General features: G+C 35.4%; 1 protein-coding gene across 1 annotated transcript in view; it reads right to left on the bottom strand.

Moving 5' to 3' along the window:
• GCC2 (GRIP and coiled-coil domain containing 2) overlaps positions 1 to 12061 on the bottom strand; it is a 58114-nt gene extending 46053 nt beyond the window's left edge. The window contains exons 1-7 of the mRNA XM_007501201.3: positions 11693 to 12061; positions 11105 to 11161; positions 9746 to 9830; positions 8726 to 8793; positions 7224 to 7328; positions 2941 to 5391; positions 2162 to 2231 (exon numbers count right to left, since the gene is read on the bottom strand). Of these exons, the coding sequence (XP_007501263.2) occupies positions 2162 to 2231; positions 2941 to 5391; positions 7224 to 7328; positions 8726 to 8793; positions 9746 to 9830; positions 11105 to 11161; positions 11693 to 11698 (2842 nt within the window). The 5' untranslated portion in view covers positions 11699 to 12061. The remainder of the gene's footprint in view (positions 1 to 2161; positions 2232 to 2940; positions 5392 to 7223; positions 7329 to 8725; positions 8794 to 9745; positions 9831 to 11104; positions 11162 to 11692) is intronic.
• Positions 12062 to 22620: the final 10559 nt, after the last annotated feature.

Consider the following 22620-nt stretch of genomic DNA (forward strand, 5'->3'; position numbering starts at 1 on the left):
GAAGCCTGGATTTTGATTATATTAACTTCAAACTCTAAATCTTCTGCTGTTTTTTCCTTAAGTGATCAATCCATATTTCATATTTTTACTAACTTAAAAATGTCACTTCTGATGAAATATCCTTTAAAAAATATAATTATTCAAAAAAAACTCTGCTGTTAAGACTAAGATTTTAATCTTTAACACACACTAAGTCTTTTCATTTGCCGAGTATCAACTATGCTTAAAGCTTTATTGTCATCTTTTACTACCCCATTCTTCTTCACTTCCAACATCCAAATTGATTGGCCAATCCTATTGTGTCTTTAATATACATATAGCTCTACTAATTCTATTCGCTACAGTGTCTGCTCCTTTACGTTCTTACTGCCATCACTCTAGTCCCAAGTTGGTGAAGACATGGCATGTGTGCCCCGGTGTGTTGGAGGGGGCTGCTCCATTCACCTCTCCACAGTGCCTGAGGGCAATGTTCACATGCCCTACCCTGCCCTTCCACTCACCAGCCCAATGTGAGCACTTTCTCCCTCTGCTGTCTGGGATAATGCGGGGGCTCAAGGCAGCTTGAGGGTGCAGTTTGGGCATATGATCTCTAAAAGGTTTGCCAATGCTGCCCTAGTCCAAATCTTCATGACTGCCAGGATTATAGTAATGGCTTCCTAACCAATCTTCCTGCCCACAATTTTTCACCCAATACATCCTTCACTACACTGTCAAAATTGTCTTCACACATTGTCAAAGCAATTTTTAAAATTCAAGGTCTATGAAACTTTACTATCAAAAAATTTTATGTGTCACATTACTATCTACCAAATAAAAATCCAAACTTTTTGAAGACTAGCATTCAAGGTCCTTTATAACCTGCCACCAATTTACCTCTTACAGTGTAATATTCATGTTCATATAATTGGTATTCAAGCCAAATTGAACTATTCACCACCTCATAAATAGAATCCACACTTTTCTACATTGGTGTCTTTGGCCTATTCTTGATACCTGAAATCTCTCCCTTCCTCCCTAAGCTGAAATTCTAATCTTTAAGAAATCTTAATTCTTTAAGACCTTCCTAGTTGAAAAACAATTTCTTCCTCTGGAAAAATTTCATAACACTTTGTAATTATTTTATGCATTAATATTGCATATTACTTTCTATACATTTTGTATATACTCTATGAGGGCTGAATAGTGTATATTTTAGGTGCTCATTGTTTATTGAACAAATGCACACAAATGTAATATATATATATATAAATGTAATATATACATATACATATATATATAACTTAGGAAGTAATATGCTTAGGTTATCATAAAGTTCATTTTAGTATCACAATCAGCTCCATTTATGTAGCATTATTCATGTTTTCCAAATAAAGATTAACAATAATTTGTGTGTGTATGTATGCATGTGCATGTGCATGTGCAGCTAAATGGGAGAAATGGATTGAGAGTCAAGCCCTGGGCTCAAATCTGGCCTCAGACACTTCCTAGCTATGTGACCCTGGGCAAGTCACTTAACCCCCACTGCCTAGTACTTACCACTCTTCTCCCTTGGAACCAAAACATAGTATTGATTCTAGGATAGAAGGTATGGGTCTAAAAAAAAATTCAAGTAGGTAGTTATTAAGAAATAATAACCTTGTGGCAATTGTTATGCCTCATGCTAATGTAAATTTTTTTGGGAGATGACCTGTTAATGAAGACATGTATAATAAAGTATACAATTACTTTGTCACACTACTTAAAAAAAACCCTACAGAAGAAAATAGTCAAATTAAATATAGTACACAGAAAATCCAGAAAACAATAAAATTTACAGAAATCAAGGATTGAACTTCCTCTTGAATCTAAACCATTTCAAACAAATTTGATTCTTTAAAAATAACTCCTTTGGTAATAAATTCATTATGTCTTACATATTTCATTAAACCAAACTTAACACTCTAAGCCTTTAAATTCCCTTCCTCCTCACCAGATCAAGCATCCTTTCCTAGAGACAAATACGTGGAAATAGAAGGCATAACTGAAAAAAAAATAGTAAGGGCACTGGGAAAAGAACATCTGCCATAAAAACCTATTAGCTTAATGAATTCTTATTCCATAACAAGAGACATGAAAAGAAAACAGCTGTCTTTATAAAAAAATGTTAAACAAAAATAGTTACCAATTTTATCTTCTAGCTCCATTACTGAATGTTGATCACTTTTTACAGAGGTTGAGTTCTCTAAGGAATCCTACATTTAAACAAAGGCAAAAAAAGGCAAAATGATGTAATTAGAAGTTTCTTTGTAATGATGAAATAGCAAGAATCATTGTACTGAAAAAAAAAGCTAAAGTATCATATGATCTATATAAAAATATTCTGGGGGTAGTTTTTTCTCAGTGTTATCAAAAATTTTAATATAAATCAATAACAGAAAGCTTCAGGTAGAAAAGCATAGCATCTATAAATAATGTACACAATCTTAAACATGAAGTCCTCATAATACAGGAAAGATCAAGTAAATTTTCCAGCTTACCATATTATGATTAAAGAATTTTTTGGGTAGAGGAACTCCAAATTTTAATGAAATAGAATTACCAGTACAGTTTTATTTTTGTTTTGGCACTGTTCCTTATTGAGGAACAAGTTTTGAGACAAAATTTTCTGGATCTTAGTGATCCTGCTATATAAAAAATAAGTCATTTAATCCCATTATTACTTTTCATAAGCAATTCAAGATAATTTTTAAAAAGTGCCATTTTATTAGACTAAGCCTTATGAAAAGTCTGGAATGCTTTTGAGTAAGCTTACCATTTAGAAACAAATAAAAAGTGGTAAATTTTCTTTTGACTTCATTTATTCTAAGTTAATTCTCCCCAGGGTTTCATTATTAGTAAAAGTGTTTGGAATGGGCATACTCTAATCAAGAATTTTATTAATAAAATAAAATAATTTGCAACCTTTAAAGTTGTCAATTCTGCTTTCACATCATGTAGTTCAGCTTCTCTTTGTTCTAGCAATAGTCTTATGTTTCCTTGCTCTTCTACAGAAGACTCTCCTTGATCCTGAATTTCATTTTTGCTACATAGAAGCTTCTGAGAGACTTCTTTTATCTGAGCTAAAAGATTTTGGTTTTCAAGCTGTGTCTTCTCATTTACATTATTCATCTCTTGAAGATCATGTTGCAATGCCACTTTTTCTGATAGACATCCATCCAGTTCTTCCTTCAGAGAAATTCTCTCTCTTTCATAGTCTTCCAGTAAAGATCGAAGTTCTTTACAATTGGCTAAATTCTCTTCTTTGATATATTCATTTTCTTTCTGCAACTGAAGCACCATTTCATTTTTCTGAAAATCCAAGCTCAGTTTTTCCTCCTTCATTCTTTCTAAAGAGTCTCTTACAGCTTGTAAGATAATCATGACATCTTGTTCCTCATTTATTTCTGAACCTGTGGCTCCCATCTCTTTCAGGAAATTATACAGCTGGCACCTAACAATTGAGTTTTGTGTTTGCTCCTTTACAAATAACTCCTCTAAATTATCTTTTTCTTTAATTGCCAGCTGAAGTTTATTTCCCAATTCTGTAGTTTTCTCTTTAAAGCTAAATTCTTTTTTTTCAGCTATGAAAGTGTCCAAATCTTTATTCATTTGGTCCCTTTCTGTACTTAGTTTTTCATTTTCTTTCTGAAGGTTCTTCATCTGAGACAACAACATTTCTTGCTCTTCAGAGAGAACTTTAACTTGAACCTCAAGCTTTTTCACAATTTGGCTGTTATGCTCTTTTTCTTTTAAAGCCTCTTTCCATGCTACCGTTGATGCATTCACCTTTTGTTCTAGTTCATTGTTGTACTGAGTAATTTGATCTTCTTTTTCCTTAAGTTTTATAATCTCTTCCTCTTTCCTTTCACATTTTTTGTGGAGGTTGTCCAATTCCTCCTGAGCATTTTGTATTTTACTTAAGAAATGATCCTTTTCATCATTAAGAGTACATATTTTTGCTTGTAGCTCTTGAACCATGAGATCTTTCTCATTGAGACTAATCAATATTTCTTCATTTTTCTCTTGAAGGTCCTTGACTACATTTTCTTGTTTCTCTGTCTCATCTTGTTTAGATATTACTTCTTCCCGTTCTTTGAGATCATTCAGAGTTTCAAGGAGCTTATCTTTTTCATTAAATGCAGCTCTGAGTTTTTGCTGCAGCTCAAAAACATCAGAAGCTTGCTGTTGCTTCATGGATTCAAATTCCTGGCTGATCTTTCCAGCTGACTCACCCAAATCTCTTTGTAACATTTCCATAGTTTCTCGCAAACTCTCATAATTTAAAACTGCTTCCTGCTTTTCTTGCTGTAAGTTTTCATACTGTTCCCTAAGATCCTGTATTTCAATCATTATGGCTAAATTTTCTTTTTTTGAATCTGACAAGAAAGTTTGCTTTAGTTCTGATATTTCTTTTTGATATGCCTCTTTAAGTCTCTCTACTTCCATATCATGTTGTTTAATAGTATTGCTAACTTGATTTCTTGAAGCTTCTAGCTCAGATTTTAATTTTTCAATTATACAACAGTGATCTTCTTTAACAAGTAGTAGTTCATTAACTTTAAATTCTAAATCTTCCCGCTCATGAAAAAACTCATCCTTTATATGCTGGGCATCCATCTCTAGTTTTAATTTAAGATTATTCATATAGGTTACTTCATCTTTTAACATACTATGCTGTGACTCCATTTCTTTCAAGGAATCTTCTAAGTGTTTGACCTTTTCATTAACTATTTGTTTAACAGCAGTATCTTCTTGGATTTTTTTATCATGTACTTGATTTTCTTTAATTGGATTTAAGGCTTCTTTAAGGTTTTCATGTTCCACCTGCTCCTGAATGTTTTTTTCATTTACCTTAGACTGCTTTAGCTGTATCGATTTGTTTCTTTCTTCTTCACTATCTTTACCACAAACTTCTAGTTGATACATCAATGTTGCCATTTCTTCTTTGTGTACAGTCTTCAGTTGCAAAAGCTCCTCCAGCAAGCTACTAATTTCACCTTGGTAATATTGAGAATTAGCCTTAATAATGTTTTGGAGAACATTAATTTCTTGATTTTTTCCATCAGCGATAGCCTCTAATTGTTTTTTCAGATACAAAATTTGTCCTTCATAAGCTGGCCTAATTCTTTGAATCTCTTCTTGAAGCTTTTTGACATCATCTTGGGACTCATTATTATTAATTTTAAGCTTTTCTGCAAGTCCTATTTGTTTTTGCATTGCTTCCTGCAATTCCTTCTCTAAGCCAGCTTTATCTTCACTGTACTTGGACTGTACTTCAACCAAATCAGTTTTCAAACTTTCAATTTCTTTCAAGTAACTTCTACGTGAGTGTTCCAACTCGTTTTGTAGGTCTTCCATCTTGGTTATGGAATGCTAGTTTAAAAAAAACATACATTAATCATTTAAAAAGATAAAATTAACCTTAATTTCCAGTTTTCTCAACCTCTTTTTAGTTGCAAACTAATCAGATAGAGGAGAAACCCAACAGAGATAAGCAGGATAGATAAAGATGTTTTAAATATTATTACTATAGCTAACATTTAATGAATATTATTGTAGAAGACAGCATACTGTAGTCAATGCTTGAACAAAAAGCAGGTAAAGTATCTGAATCTGACTTTCCCTTTTTTTAAACACTTAACTTTCTGTTTTGGAATCAATACTAAGTATTACTTCCAAGGTAGTAGGCCACTGGGGTTAAGTGAAACAGTTAAAAGTGTCACAGGACCCCCAATCTCCTGACTTGGTCTTCTATCCACCGAACCACCTACCAACCCCTGAATGTGACTTTCCTTTTAAAAGTATCTAAAAATTGTTTTTAACTTTAAAAAGTAAACTTTCCTTATTCAAACAAGGCAGTTGCAGACATTGACAAAAAGAAAAAGGAATTTTAAAGCTAGAATTATGACAGAAACGAATGACACATAGGATTGGCATCGTATTTTTAGCTAAGGATACTTGGGGTCATCAGATGGAGTTCTACTCTTACAATGGTAAATAAGGAAAGGTTAAATTATTACACTTTGTACTACTTATATAAGGAAAGCTTCATGAAGAAAATGAATATCACTAGCAGTAGTTATCTACAAGAATATGTGTAAATGCTTTGTCTCAGAAAAAACGCAAAGTGTTAACGTAGATCATATCTGGTTAATATAAATTCAGGTTCTGTTAAGACAAAGTGTGGTGCTATGGAAAGGGTACTAAATATGGAGTCAGGGGATACTAGTTGGAATTTCAGCTCTGTCATTAACTATTTCCAATTTTGGTCAAAATCTATGTTCCCATTAACTGTATTTAAATAGTTAATTATAGAATTTAATGTTATCACAAGTCTTTATATAACATACATTATTTATATTGTATCTCATCCTGCATCTACATCTTCTGGGTATTTAAGCTATGCTATAGATGCCTACATTTCATGTACTTATAGCAGACCCAAGGAAAAAAATTAACCATTTGAATTTTCAGAAACGGTTGCTATTAACTTCTGCAGGAGATGCACTTATCAGGCATTTTACCACTGTCCAAATGTTATTATTTACGTGATTACAACTGAAAATAAAAATGGCCTACCTCTGGCAAACTTGGGAAGAAAACTTTCTAAGGTGGCTTTAAGTCTCCCTTTTCCTGCTTGCTTTTTTCCCTTAATGGTATCCTTTCTTTTCTTCTGACTCTCCTCTCCCTTTAATTGCTCAATGCCTCGATTTTTAACTTCTTCTTTAATACAATAAAACTTTTGGCTAAAACTCATTTACAACATTATTAATTATCCTGGCTTCTTGAATGTTTAAATTTTCTTCATAAATGTAGAATAAAAGGAACACCCATCAGCTTAGCTGGTCTTTCTTCTACTCCTCTCAACCCTTTCTTTCCAAATCTCTATATGGTCAGATTCCCACAGACTGGGGAATCCAATGCTTATCTCAGATTCTCATTGATTTCCTTGATCTTTCTCCATGCCATCATCCCTGGATAAGGTCTTACTTTATTCCAAATAGCACTGTAATTAAATATTATTTACTTTGATATTTTTAAAATTTTAGAATGTATAACTATAAAATAACTTTAGAGATTACTTTTTCCTAATGAAAATGCTTTTTCTCAGTACAGCCATCATGATTAAACAATGCAACAATAAAGTTAGATAGTAACTGAGGACATATTAAAAACATTCATGAGAAAAAGATAAGTTTCCATACTTCAGTTTCTTGCTTCATTTTAACATTCTCTTTCTTCAGTGCTAAACAGTGTTGCTCATACTCTGCTTTTTCCAAAAGAATAGTATCCAGCCGTTCTGTAAGAGCCTATTTTTGAACAAAACAATATGTTCATTAAGTGCTAATCAAAAAAGAGATTATCGTTTGGTCACCAAATATTAATATGGTACTGAAAAATTTTCTGTTTTATTAGGAAATGGATCACTAGACACTCATTTTTAGAACATCTATACGGCCTGCTACCTAGAAATGGTATACTAAAATTCTGATGATAGTAGAATAGTTATGGCAAAACAATTATTTTAAATATGATTTTACTTCATAAAGGCTAAAAGACTAGATGAACGGTCATAGTTTTGAGAGAATAAAGGGAAGTTGGAAAAGGGAGTTGATTTGGACAAAGGAAGAGTTAAGAAAAGAGGAAGGAATATGAAGTGGATTCGAGGTGATGGAAAGATATCCAAAAACAATTTATAAGGTGGTCATTATAATGTAAAGGAAGACAATACTGATAAGACTTGGAATTATGATCAAAGTGATGAATCACTACCATTTCTTCTAGGCCTAGATGTGGTGGACTATAGGTACAGAATGAAGCCTGTGCTTTAACAGTTGGACATTTTTATCTGCTTTGTTTGATTTTATTTACAACAAAGAAGAAGTTGGGGAGGAAAGTCAGTGGATAGTGATAGTGATATTTTTTTTTAAAAAGGAAAACAAGACATAAAATGTAAACAAATATTTAAGTAGGGAAACAAGACTGACTAGATGGACCTATTAGCTAAAAGCAGAAAGCTTTTAAGCTAATGCTTTAAAAGTGGTTTAGGTCTCAAAGGGAATATAGATAGAAATGAGTAGAGGTGCAGAATCATACCCAAGTTAATGGTTGAGGAAAAGTCAAAGGTTCTCTCTCTCTCTCTCTCTCTCTCTCTCTCTCTCTCTCTCTCTCTCTCTCTCTCTCTCTCTCTCTCTCTCTCTCTCTCTCTCTCTCTCTCTTACTTTCACACACAAACAAAAATTTTTAGAACTACAAATTATCTTAAAGACCATGTGGTTCAAGAGTTCTTAACATAGGGTCTAATGGATAGAAAAAAATTACCCTTTTATTTTCCTAACCTTTGCTATTCTAAGTATTTTATGTATTTAAAAATATTAATCTGAAAGGATCCATTGATTTTACCAGACTTCCAAAGAGATTCAAGACACAAACATGATTATGAATTATTGATCTTAAGAGTCCAACCTCCTTATTTTAGAGATGAAGAAACTGAGGTACTAGGAGTCTAAGTGACTTTCCCCAAATCAGAGAAATGGAAGAGCCTGGATTAGAAACTAAAGTCTCCTGATTTATAATAGTATTTCTTCCAATACACTAAGCTGCCAACTTGCAAGGAGTCATGACTTGTCATCAGATATTTCTCATGAAAGTAAATGCATTTGAAAACTACCATCTCCACCAGCAATATTCAGAAATATTCTATTACCTGAATTACATCATCAGTTCCCCCAGCAAGAGGTTTTGATCTCAATTCTTCAATCTCCTTCTCTAATTCTTAAAAACAACAATAACAACAAAAAACACCCCAGGTAAAAATATGTTATACATTTTGAACAAAATAATTCAGAAATCAACAAAATAATTGCATAAGGAGTCTAAAAGAGCAATTTATAAAACACCTAATAGTTGCATCTTTGATTTAAAAAGTGGCAAAGCAACATTTGCTCCCCTCCCACCTCAAAACATATTAAGTACTAATATAAAACTCACAACAGGTCATATACAGGCCTAAAAATAGCTACATGTGCCCAATTGTGGACCAGAACCTCTGACTAAATTGCTTTTTTTCAATTTGATCCAAATATTACTGAAACCAAAATCTTTCTAGTTAGGAATTCTTAGGGTAGCATTTAAAAGTCATCAAAAATTTAGGAAATTCAAAGGTAACATGCAGAAATATTTATATTAAAGAAAAATAATGAAGTCTTCTAAAAGGAAAATATAAACTAAAGACAGCACTCAATATCAGTGAATGATGATACCTACTAATGTGTATATATACGTATGTATATATAGTGATTAGTATGTGCTTTACTATTATCTCATTTGACCCTCACTCATTTCTTTGATAATCTGTGATAATATATAAAAGTTCTTAAAATTGATAGTTTAAAATTATTTCATAGGAAGCTTCTCTCTTTTTCTCTCCATCTTTGTATTCCCCTCACTTCAAACAAGCATTGTTTTATCTTTCTCATATTCCTTTCAGCTCAATCAGACAAAGGCAACTGCTCTTTACTATGGTAAGATAATTAAATCATCAAAGACTAGGGTGGGTGGAAATCTTAGTGTTAGTTTCTATTAGAGAGTAGGAAGAATTACATGTTTTGCATGGTATTCTCAAGGACCAAAGTCAAGTCAGTGTGATATTAGCAACTATTTAATATTTCTAAAAAGAAAATGAAGATCTGTGTATTTAAAGTAGATGTTTTATCAAGCTAATTACCTGTGCATCTTGATTTAGCTTTTTGTATTATCATCATCTGCTTCTTGGCAAACTTGATGAGATCCTCCTTGGGTAATGTTTCTAACTGAAATGTAAAAGATGTTATTAAAAATGGTTGTAACTTATATTTCTACTATAGCATAAAGAGAGTACTTCAAATATTTTGCTAAAAGTAGTCAAATATTAATATATGTTGCATGAAAGCACTGATATAACCTATATCAGACTATTTACCCCGTTGGAGAGAGGGGAAAGGAGATAATCTGAATTGCAAAATATCAGAAAACAATTATCAAAATTCTTTCTACATGTAATTGAAGAAAATAAAATTCAATTTAAAAAAGTCCAATGTTGATGTTTACATTTTTGCTTTTCTTAAAAATTTTAAGTCAATTAAACAAAAACTATGCCTACTCCATGTTCACTTTTTAAAATAAACATAAAAAGAACCTATAAGCAATAAAAATAAAGACCATTTTAATAGTCTAAGAAACTGGATTAAGTCTGACTACAGGAAAATTCAAGAACTGTTGTTGAATGAGAAAGACGTGTATTCTACCAATAATTTAATGCTTTCAGAAAGATTTTTGTGAAGAAATTATTGGCTTTTTAGAGATCTATCTTTGCCTTACAGACCATGTGACCCAACACCCTCAATTTACAGAACAAACTGCGGCCTTTGAGGTACAGGTCATATTTTAGGATCACACCCCTAATTAGTAGAAGAATTTTGACTATGCTTAGTCTTTTGACTTCTACTTAGTCTAGTGGCTTTTTAATCTTGATTTGTTCTACTACAGAACTTATGTACAAAGCTCTTAATGTTTTGGAAAACCTGCAGAATCTTTCAGCAGTTATAGAACTCAGAATACTAACTTAAATGATAAAAATCTCTGCTAATTTGGAAATAAGATTTATCAGCATTTCAGGAGAAATATGTTCCCTGGTTGAAAGGGTTTTCCAACTGTAAAATAATGGGGGTTGGCCTCAATGCACTCTAAGGTCCCTTTGATTTCTTAATTTTAAGTTCCTATTAAAATTTCTGACATCCAACACATTTACATATGCCAGACACTGTGTTAGGCCTTGGGGATATAACAATAAGAAACAAGATCCTCACGGAATTTCCTGGAAGGAAAAAAAAAGTATGTAAAAGGAAAAGCAAATAGTGTAAAATAAATACAAAGTTATTTGTGATGGGGAGGCCCTTGGAAGCAAATAAGGAAAGGCTTCTAACAGGACATGAGCTGAGTTACAAAGGAAGTTAGAGATTCTAGGAAACAGAGATGTAGTATTTTCATAGAATTAGATAAGTAAACCTGTATACAGCCCACAACAGCATTTTGGTTTATTTTTTACCTTAGATTTGCCAATCCCAGGTGTAGCTGGTGAAGCTACTACATCTTGCCCAGGATCCTGCAAAAAAGACAGAACCAAAACCTTTGAGTTCCCAAGCCGGAGTTCCTTAAAAGAGGCTTCATCAGCAAACTCTCTCCTGGAACCAGGTGAGCAAAATATGGGGAGTCCAAAAAGTCTTAAACTTTTAATAGCTTAAAATCACACTAAGATTTTTGGGGCACTTGGCATTCCTTTTAAGGACAACTGGGAGGGCTTGAGGCTGTAGTGAACTAGACGGAGTAGGCAAGGTGGGGTGCGGGGTGGGATGCTTCAGGCAGATAGGAGGGTATATTAAAAAGGCGGAGATTGTCATCACGGAGGAACCTCCGAACTCAGGAGGGAAGGGCAAGGGGCCAGAGGGGGGTGGGATGAGAGGAGGTTTGAGGCAGCCGACAGGGGTGGAGGGTGGGGGTGAGGGGTGGCGAGTCAGCTGAGGAGGCCTTCGAAGCCGGGAAGACTTCGGAAGGCAAGGAAAAGGGGAGAGGCGTCTACGTCGCAAGCACCACCGTTTCTCCCCTCCTCTCCCCTAGAGCACAGGAACCAAGTTACCTCCATGGCCACGCCGGCATCATATACACACACACACACACACCGCGTCCCCCTAGTCCGGGACTAGCCGGTCACCGTAGCTACCAAAGCCAGAGCCGCAGCTAGTGCCGCTTCACTTCCGTTTCCAGCAGCTGCTGCGATAGAAGCCTCTGATGACGTAGAATTTATTCGTGGGTCAAGGGTGACGCTGCACCGCGACCCCGCCCCATCCCACCCCTAGCGTTACCGCGGCAACGGGGAACCGCCTGTCTGGTTCTTCTCCCTTCTTGCTCCGCCCTACTTCCCACCCCATTCTTTCTGCTCGTTGCCTGTTGGTTGAGGTGGCGCTTCCTGCTTCAGCCTTCCACATCCGGGAGTAGGTTTCTAGGCACCGGGGTCAGAGTCCTCCCTCCAATATCCCTTTTTTCTCAGTGCATTCTGGGGAATGAGGGATGAGGAGGGGGAAGTGAGAGGCATGAGACTTAGCCAGGTCGATCAAATACTAAGCCAACCCCAACCTATTTCTGCGGAAAAGGCATTTAAATACGTAAATACACACATACACTGGAGAGGCTAAACTCACTCCAAACCAAACCACTTTCCCAAAAAAGGTACTTAAAACACAGACTTAAAACCAAATCACTTTTGTCAAAAAGACACACATACACTAGAGAGGCTAAGTGCACCTAAAACCAAATCACTTTGCCAGAGGCAGTTACAAGTTAGCTAATAGGAAAAATAGAATTAATACTGGAATTTGAAAATAATCCACAAAGGTGAAATTAAGGGTTAACCAGGTGCAACCTGTCAGATGATTCCAAAATGAAAAGCACACATTTGGTAATATTAAGGGAAAACGACTGATAGAAGCAGAACTTTGCACAGGCCTGATCTGTTCTTTGTTCTGTGCAGATTGGAGGGATAATTCAAGTGGGTCATGTGGATTTCTTCCTTCCTCTAAAAATAGATTAATTTTGAGAACCGTGAACAAATATCTTAAAGCTCATTGCCTTCAGCATTTGAGGAGAAAGATATCAGTGCTGTGCTCCTTCTGAAGTATATTTGAAATTAGAGATAGAATAAGATATGCCAAACTGAGAAGAAGAGTTAGAAAAAGCGGAAAGAATTGACAGCAATATTTATATTAGGATAGTGGACTGGCGACATCCTTCAATCTGCTCATCTTGCAAGGCTTTTTGGCTTTACTGTGGAACTGGACTGGTAAACCTGGTGTGGGGTACTGAGGCTTTAATTGCATGACCAGGTCACCAGAAGACCCGACAGTTCACCTTGTTATATAACTAGAAGTATATGTGCATGCACCTCTTTCAGGCACCTTGCCATATCTTGTTGGCCTTGGGACTCTTTGCTGGTTCTGGAAACGCATGAGTTTCACCAACTCTGAGAACATCTTTATTAGAATACTCCCCCAAAAGACATCTGTGTACACCTAATTATTCTATGCGTACTTTTATTTACTTTATCCTATATAAGAAGTCCCCTTAACATAGAATAGTTGTGGTGATCTGTATTTCTGCTGGCCTTTATGGACTGTGCAATACTAATGTATAAGTTACCTATAATAAACTTACTTTTGTCATGAGATATACTGGCTGGTCTCATTTTTCAATCCCCCCCCCCCCCCCCCCCTCTCTCTCTCTCTCTCTCTCTCTCTCTCTCTCTCTCTCCTCTCCTCTCTCTCTCTCTCTCTCCCTCTCTCTCTCCTCTCTCCTCCCTCCCTCCCTCTCTCTCTCTCTCTCTCTCTCTCTCTCTCTCTCTCTCTCTCTCTTTCTCTCTCTCTCTCCTTCTCTCTCTTCTCTCTCTCTCTCTTTCTCTCTCTCTCTCCTTCTCTCTCTCTCTCTCTCTCTCTCTCCCTCTCTCTCTCTCTCTCTCCTCTCTCTCTCTCTCTCTCTCTCTCTCTCTCTCTCTCTCTCTCTCCCTCTCTCCCTCTCTCTCTCCCTCCCTCCCTCCCTCTCTCTCTCTCTCTCTCTCTCTCTCTCTCTCTCTCTCTCTCTCTCTTTCTCTCTCTCTCTCTCTCTCAATTTCTCTGAGCTTGGGAGTGGGGGAAGTTATTCCTCCCAACCTCTGTTGTCATCACACACTTGAACACCATTTGGGAACTTTGATGGCTGCAGCTTGGTGCAAAGGAAGGAGTACTGAATTTGAATTTCTTCTACTCTTTTCAGCTCTAAATTTAAGATCCATGATCTTAAGCATTGTGGTATTACTATGAAAATATATGATAATACTCCAATAGACCTTTAGTCTCGTCAGTTTGTGTTCCTTCTCCAATTATACACAGCAAGGTATTTATACTTGGTCTATGTGACTATTGTTTATGTCCCTCCATAAATTCACCACAGGAGGGCTATGGACTGTGCTATGAAGGTGGTTAAGCCTCAATCTTGCTTCGCTAACCAGACAATCTTCTTTCCAACTATTCATTTCTCTGATATTTAATCAAATAGACGCTCCCTATTAATCTATTTCTATTCAACAGGAAGGATCAGAATCTGGGCAAGTCTCATATTCACTGTGGCTGTTATGCCATTGTTCTGGGCAGAAGGAACCTAGCTTTCAACTGTGTTTCTCTGAGTGGCCTTGCCAATTTATCCAAATAGGAGATATAGTTAATATGGATTTACTTAATTAAAAGAGTTCTTAAACCCCCATCCTATTGACAAAAATCAATCTCTTCTTTGGACTTTTTAGATTTTACTGAGCCTGAGTCACACTATTATGGCACAAAGGAGTCTCTTATATATAGAAGAGATAGAACATATCCAACTATAAATAGTAATTTATTCTTGGTAAAAGGATACTTTTGTACTCTTTATATGGGTGTGTATATATATATATGAATATGTATATATATAGTGTGTGTGTAGATACATACTCCATACATATATACTCCATAATTAGATATACTCCTTACATGTATATTTCATTTCTTTTCTGCTTCATTTCACATATATTTACATGAAAGTATATATGAATTAAATATATAAATGAAATGAAATTTTCATTTCCAATTTAACTGATATATATATGTATATATGTGAAATAAAACAAATGAAAGGTTCATTTCATATGTATATGAAATGAAAAAATAAAATATATGTGTATATGCATGTTTATGTATATATAAATATATAACTATACATGTTTATATACATATGTTTTTATATAGCTATTCACATATATGTATATATTGTGAGAATTTATTTTTAATATACTGAATTCTCATATTGGGGCCCTGGAATAGAAAGGTCCCATTTCTTTTACACTAGGAAGAATTACTATGTATTCCTGTGTCTAGGATCTGGTATTACATCCGGTTTACTGCTTTTTACATTTTATTTGTTCTTAGGAACCCCCAGGAATATCTTCTTTTAAAACAGAATTTGGTTAATAAATGAAGGGGACAAGGATTCTTTTCTGACATATGTGCCTTCACCTGCCTACTTGTCTGTACAGGGAAGAGCTGAAGGTTTGATAGTTCATCTCTTAATTAGCTAGTCACCAATTAGAGAGGCACAGGGATGTTCAAGGGAAGGACTGAATAATAATCTCCTAAAACTATTTATTAAGTTATCTGACTGAGATTTAGGTTTTCTTTGGTCATTTCTAGAATGGCCATAGATATCTATGTCATTTTATTGGTTATGTTGCTGGCCTTACCAACAAACTGATATTCTTTGGGCAAAATCAGTCCCTCAAGAAAAATTCAATTGTTAACAATGTAAATATACCACAAAGCTATAGATCTGTAGCTTCTCCAAGATGTAGGAAGTTCCCCCCTCTCCCTTCTCATACTATCCAATCCAATTTAAATCCTGTAATTCTTTGAAACTCACCTTTTGGGTTTATTTAGTTTCCATATTTGCTTCTCTAAGGAAATAAAGGAAGAGATTAGAGACATCCCAGATAATGTTTTAGTCATGCCACGTAGTAGTAAAAGTTATTAAATGAAATCTTAGTTTCTCTGGACTTGGGACTCAGGCCCTCATTCTTGAGGTGCAGGTGATGGATAAGTCTAAAATTCTTATTGTTGGTGCTTTTTCCCTGGCATGCTTTGTCCCTGGCAGACTCTGCTGACTTTTTTTCTCTTTTTTGATAGTAACTAACTTATTACTTATTGTAAAGCAGGGGTATAGATAAGGACTGAGATAATGGAGAACATGGAGAACTTGGTACTTCTGTCCAGCATAGTGAAATGCCATAACAGCCAGTTTGAATTTATATAGAGAAACTTGTCCCTGTCTGGGCAATCTCCCAAACTTGGCACAAACAGGTTTGGGGGCTGAATCCCCAACTGGTTAAAGGACTCTCACAGGTTCAATAAATAGCCTTGGCTGTAGCCTTCCCAAAGTATAGTTCATGATTGCCTACCAATAGGTTTATGTATGGTAATAAGGAAATAGATACAATTAGTTCAAAGCAATACTGTTTGCTAATATGATACAGTAAGAACAAGAACTACAAATCATTCGCTGCACAAATCTGAGGTGCATTCTTGTGCAAATACATACAGTGTCTAAAAAGAGACGTATAAACTTATAGTACAATGTTAATGAAGTACACATTCAGGGAACACATGGTCAGAGAAGCCTATGCCTCTTGTACTACAGGATTTTAATATCCTTTCTCTCCGTATGGAGGCTTTCTTCCCCCAGGATCTACTCCACCTTGTCCCACAGCATCTCCATTGGATGAGATGCTCAGGTAAGTTCTCTTTACAGCTCGATTCTTAATTGCTAGAGTTAGTTTCCTTGAGTATATAGTGAGTTCTCTTCTATGCTGCTAGAGATTCTGACCTACTTTCTGGCTCCAATGATTACCCTTCTGACTATTTCTAGTGTGCCTCTCTGCTCTCTTTTGAATGAAGTGTCCTCTAGCTCCACAAGGAAACATTGGGGGCAGTGGGTGGGAGGGAAGAGAAGATTTTCTCTTTTCCAAAATCTCCCAAGTGGTGGAATGATTCCCCCTCAGGAGTCAAGTTCTTGTTTTCCACATGGCTTTTGTCTGAATCTGATCAGAGAGCTGGTGAGTTCAGATCTTTAAGGGTCTTCAGGGGCATGGCTAATCTTTATCTGGACAAGGGCCAAACTTCCCTTCCAGTTACAGTCAAGGAAAACTTCTCAACACTTCTAAAGGGATCACAGAATATTATTGTTTTCACATTAAAAAAAAGCAAAAACCAAACAACTCAAGAAATCAATCAATACTTCATCACCTCTGTTGTTTTATCTTTATTTTCTGTGATTTCATCAAATGGTGAGAAAAGAACCTCCTCCCTTACCTCTCTTTTCCTGACATGGAGCCCTTCAGATCTAGTTTTCATTCTAGTTTCAGTCTGAGAAGTGTTTGATGTCTTCCCTCACTCTTTAAGTCTTTGACCTTGTTGATGACACCTTTCACTTGATGCCTTGTCTCATCATTGTTACTTGTACAATTCTTTTGCTCTTTCATGAGCAACCAAAGCTCTGCTACTTAGCACTGGGAAAATGAGCAGACTAAGAGGAATGCTACAGATTGCAGCTTTTATACTACCAGGAATTTATTGTATTACAAGGGAGTTCACAAGCATCTCTCCATTGCCCTTAATTTCGTTTTTCTAGAGATTAGACTATTACATGACTCAATCACACAAAATCCCCAGAAGACTATCAGTGTTAAGAGAAAAAAAAAAAGGACAGGCTTTTGTTTCAGGGAATATCTTGGAGGTCATTAAAAGAACTTTTAAATTTCACAATGACTATTCAGTACATTCTCCTGCTGTTCTACTGTGAGTCAAGTTCATTGCATGCAAAAGGAAATTTCCCTTCCCCTCTTTTCACTACATGTACCTGGCAAGAGTTACCAGGCATGAACCCCAAAGCAAGGACTGTGGGAGGGAAATAATTGGGTAAATTAGGTCGCTTGAGTCTGTGTGAGTTTGCGTCTCACCTACCCTACTTAGGTAGTGTAATGTGACTGAGTTTGATTGGGACATGACTCTGAATTTGAACCAGATGTGAAAGGAGAGGTTAAAAGGTTCAAGACAAGCAACTGGTGCTCTCTCTCTGTCTCTGGTGTCTGGCCAAGATGGCTGCTGCTGGAGCTGACCACTGGGATCTACCACGTGGTAGTTAGATTAGGTTATATATCTCTTTATTTGTCAACTTATTTCTCATCTTTTACCAATCCAAGTGATTCTAATAAACTTTATTCACTTTAAGGCCTGCCTCATAATTTAAATTCTTTCAATTGTTCATTTGCTATGCATTTATTAAGTACCTGCTATATATATCAAGGACTGTAACAGACCTCAGGAATTCAGACATTCCTTTCCTCAAGGATTTTGTATTCTATATCTCTCTGACCAGGAGTCTGGTTCAAATTCTGAAGAGGATTAATGATTGGCAGTTGTAAAAAGAGACTATTTTCTGTCCTACCCCTTAACCTACATAAGCCAATATATAAAACAGATGTTCTCAGAGTCAATAGAAAATTGCTAGAGAAGTTCTATTGTATTGAAATGGGTTATATGTTGGCCATCCACTTCTATGTTATATTCTGAATAGCAGGGATTCTTCAACTACTTTTTTTCCTTCTGGGTAGATTCCATTTTAGTTTTTTATTATTCAAATCTCAATTATAAATCTCATAGTGGTTTGACAGGTGTTTTGATTTTGAAAGCCTGTTTGCTAGACTGTCAGATATAATGAAAATAAATAATAGCCCACATTTATATAGTGCTTTAAAATGTACCAGCACATGATATCACAGTTGATTCTTACAATGATCCTGAGGTTGGTGTTAGTCTTCCCATTTTGCAGATGAGGAAACTGAAGCTGAGAGGCATTAAAGGACTTGCCCCAAGTCTCAGAACTCATCTTCATGATTCTAAGTCTGGCATCCATTATGCCACCTCATTAGTAGCTAGTAAAGTTAATGGATAATCAGTAATTAAGCATAATAGAAGAGGCAGCATAATGAAGTGCAAAGAACACTGGATTTGGGGTCAGGAGAATTGAATTTCAGTCACATCTAACCCATGAACTCATTATTTGACTGGAGGTATATCACTTTAAGCTATCTAGACGTTGATTTATTCATCTGTAAAGTGAGATTAGATTAGATGATCTTTCCTTTATGTGGTTCTCTGAGTAACAGAACAAATCAACAACTTGAAAGCTGAATTTGTGTGATTAAGGCAAATGGCTTTCTTTTTTTTCTTCCCATGTACAGTAAGAACTCATAATAATAAGCTAGAACTTGAAGTCCAAGAGGATACTGTTTAATGTGGTAAGCTGCATTATGCTAATGCTATAGCAAAGAAATGCCCAGTTTGAAGGACTTATAATCTTACTATAGATCCCTATCAATTAATAGCTTGGAAGAAAATGGTTTTCAAAATAATAATGAGACCAAGTAGATGTAATGCTCACTCTAGCCTTCTAAAAGTTTCCCAGAAAAAGACACTGCAAGAGAAGGTTGCTTTAGAATATTTTTTATTTCCAAAGAAGAGGGCAGATTTTTATTTATCACAAATAAAATAGAACTGTGCTAAGTATGGGACACAGAGAGCTATGCCACTCCTGTTTCCTGTTTTTCTTATGCTAGCATAGTTCAGTTCATAGCTCTTTGGTACTTGTTTGTCTACTGCATGTTTCTAAGCCTGAAGTTCTAAGAAGAGATGAAGGAAGAGTTGTGGTAGTACATAGAACAGATAAGAGGGGATAAGGATCCCCTCATTACTTCCTGGAGCTATCTAGGAAATTTTGTCTCCTTCAAGGCCTTCCCAAAGTTATACCACCCTTGACTCTGTTTCTTTTAAAACTTTCTTTCATTACTATTTTTTACTCTCTATTTTTTTCCTCATTCTGCTTTGAAAAGAAAGGAAAACAATAATAAATATGCATAATCAAGAAAACAAAGCCTGCATTTTATATATATATATATACCCTTACCTTCATCCAAATTCTTAGTTTTAACTGAGTTCATTACCTCCCTGTGAGGGTGGTAGTTTGTTTTATGATTATTCCTTTGGAATTGTGGTTGATTATTATATCAATCAATTCTTAAGCCTTTCAGAATGGTTTATCTTTACAATGTTTAGGTTATTGTATAACATGTTCTCCTGGTTCTACTTAAGTCATGCTATATCAGTTCATATAAGCTTCACAAGAATCCAGTGATGTCTGTTTTAGTCTGTGTTTCAAAATTCCTCTAAAGTGGGAAATGATCTGGTCATTTAACAAATGCATGGTTCTGCTTGTTAAAGTTTTATCAAGGTGATATTTTTCAACAAAGTTTTGCTCTTCCACCCATTTTATACACATTTCTTTGTTTAATGAAGTGGGGATATCCTCCTTTGGCTCTTTCTCATCTGAAGAAACCACCCCCTTGCCCCCCACTAGCTGTTGCTGCTCCTCCTGCAGCTCCTTGGTTCTTTGTGCCTTTGAACTAACAAGTGATCCTTTGTTTTGGTTGGAGTGGGCATCCCCTTCTCCAGATTACAAAGTCAACAGGTTTTAGCAAGTACTTTGAGTGCCAAGCACATGTTGAATACCATGACAATTTTTTCTCATCAAAACATGTAGAATACTAAATTCAATCAGTTGTGAGTACCAAGGTGACGATATATCATAATTTGTTCAGCCATTCACTAATTGGTAGTTTTGTTTTTCTCTACCACAAAAAGAGCTGTTATAAATATGTTATACATATGGATCTTTTTGCTTTTGGTTTGATCTCTTTGGAGAATAAACCTGAATGGATCAAAGGGTATGAAGTCTAATGTTTTCTTGAGCATAGTTCCTAAATTTTTTTCTGAAATGGCTGGACCAATGAATAATTCTAATAACAGTGCATTAATAAAGGGAAGCTGGGTGGCTCAGTAGATTGAGAGCCAGACCTAGAGATGGGAGGTCCTACGTTCAAATTTGACCTCAGATCCTTCCTAGCTATGTGACCCTGGTCAAGTCACTTAACCTACATTGCCTAGTCCTTACCTCTCTTCTGCCTTGGAACCAATACACTATATTGATTCTAAGATAGAAGGAAAGGGTTTTAAAAAACAAACCAAAACAAAAAACCCCAATATATTAATGTACCTGTTTCCCCATAGTTCTTCCAGTATTTGCCATTTTTGCCTTTTCTCAATTTTGCTAATCTAACAGATATTAAGTAGAACTTCAGAATTGGTTTATTTTTTATTACACATTTTTTAAAAATTTAGAATACTCTTCAATGGTTACATGATTCATGATTCCCCCTTCTCCCACTTTCCCACCCCCATCCTGGAGCTGACAAACAATTCCTCTGGGTTATACATGTATCTTTGTTCAAAACCTATTTCCATGTTTTTCATATTTGCATTAGAGTGATCGTTTATCATCAAAACACTAATCATATCCCCATAGAACTATGTGGTCAATCATATGTTTTTCTTCTGCGTTTGTACTCCACAGTTCTTTCTCTGGATGTGGATAGCATTCTTGTTCCTAAGTTCCTTTGGACTATCCTGGATCACTACATTGCTACTAGTAGAAAAGTCTACTACATTTAATTGTGTCATAATGTATCAGTCTCTGTGTGCAATGTTCTCCTGGTTCTGCTCCTTTTTATCTGCATCAATTGCTGGGGGTCATTCCAGTTCACATGGAATTCTTCCAGTTCATTATTCCTTTCAGCACAACAGTATTCTATCACCATCAGATAGCAAACTTGTTCAGCCATTCCCCAATGGATGGATACCCCCTTGTTTTCCAGTTTTCTGCCACTACAAAGAGTGTGGCTATAAATATTTTTATACAAGTCTTTTTCCTTATTATCTATTTGGGGTACAAACCCAGCAGTGGTATGGCTGGACCAAAGGGCATGCAGTCTTTTAAAGTCCTTTGCACATAGTTTCAAATTGCCAAATTGTTATTGGATCAATTCACAACTCTACCAGCAGTGTATTACTGTCCCAATTTTGTCAAACCCCCTCCAATATTTATTATTTTCCTTTATTGTCATATTGCTAGGTGTGAGGTGGTACCTCAGAGTTGTTTAGATTTGTATTTCTCTAATTATGAGGGATTTAGAACACTTTTTCATGTGCTTATTGATAGTTTTAATTGCATCATGTGAAAACTGCCTATTCATATCCCTTGACCATTTGTCGATTGGGGAATGGATTGATTTTTCATAAATTTGACTTAGTTCCTTATATATTTGGGAAATTAAACCTTTGTCAGAGAGTTTTGTTCTAAAAATGTTTTCCCAGTTTCTTGCTTTCCTTCTAATTTTGGTTGCATTGGTTTTGTTTGTACAAAACCTTTTAAATTTGATATAATCAGAATCAATCATTTTTCATTTTTTAATATTCTCTATCTATTGCTTTGTCTTAAATTCCTTCCTTCCCCACAGATATGACAGGTATACTATTCTATGTTCACTTATTCATGATTTTATGATTATGATTTATGAAATTATGATAATTATTTAGAATTTAACTCTGTATATTTAAGTCATTTACCCATTTTGAATTTATCTTGGTATAGGGTGTATGATGTTTATCTAAACCTAGTTTTCCCCCATACTGTTTTCCAGTTTTCCCAGAAGTTTTTGTCAAATAATGAGTTCTTGTCCTAAAAGCTAGGTTTGGGTTTATAGAACACTAGCTTGTTAAGGTCATTTACCTTATCTATTCTGTTGGTCCACCCTTCTGTCTCTTAGCCAGTACTATATTGTTTTGATGACCACTGCTTTATACTACATTTAAAGATCTGGTATTGCTAGGCCCCCATCCTTCACATTTAAAAAATAATATTTCCTTTGATATTCTTGATCTCTTGTTCTTCCAGATGAACTTTTAAATAATTTTTTCTAATTTTATAAAAATGTTTTTTTGGTAATTTGATAGGCATGACACTGAATAAGCAGATAAATAAGAATATTAAAAGGATTGTCATTTT

The sequence above is a fragment of the Monodelphis domestica genome, chromosome 8, assembly GCF_027887165.1.
Source record: "Monodelphis domestica isolate mMonDom1 chromosome 8, mMonDom1.pri, whole genome shotgun sequence".
Taxonomy (NCBI): domain Eukaryota; kingdom Metazoa; phylum Chordata; class Mammalia; order Didelphimorphia; family Didelphidae; genus Monodelphis; species Monodelphis domestica.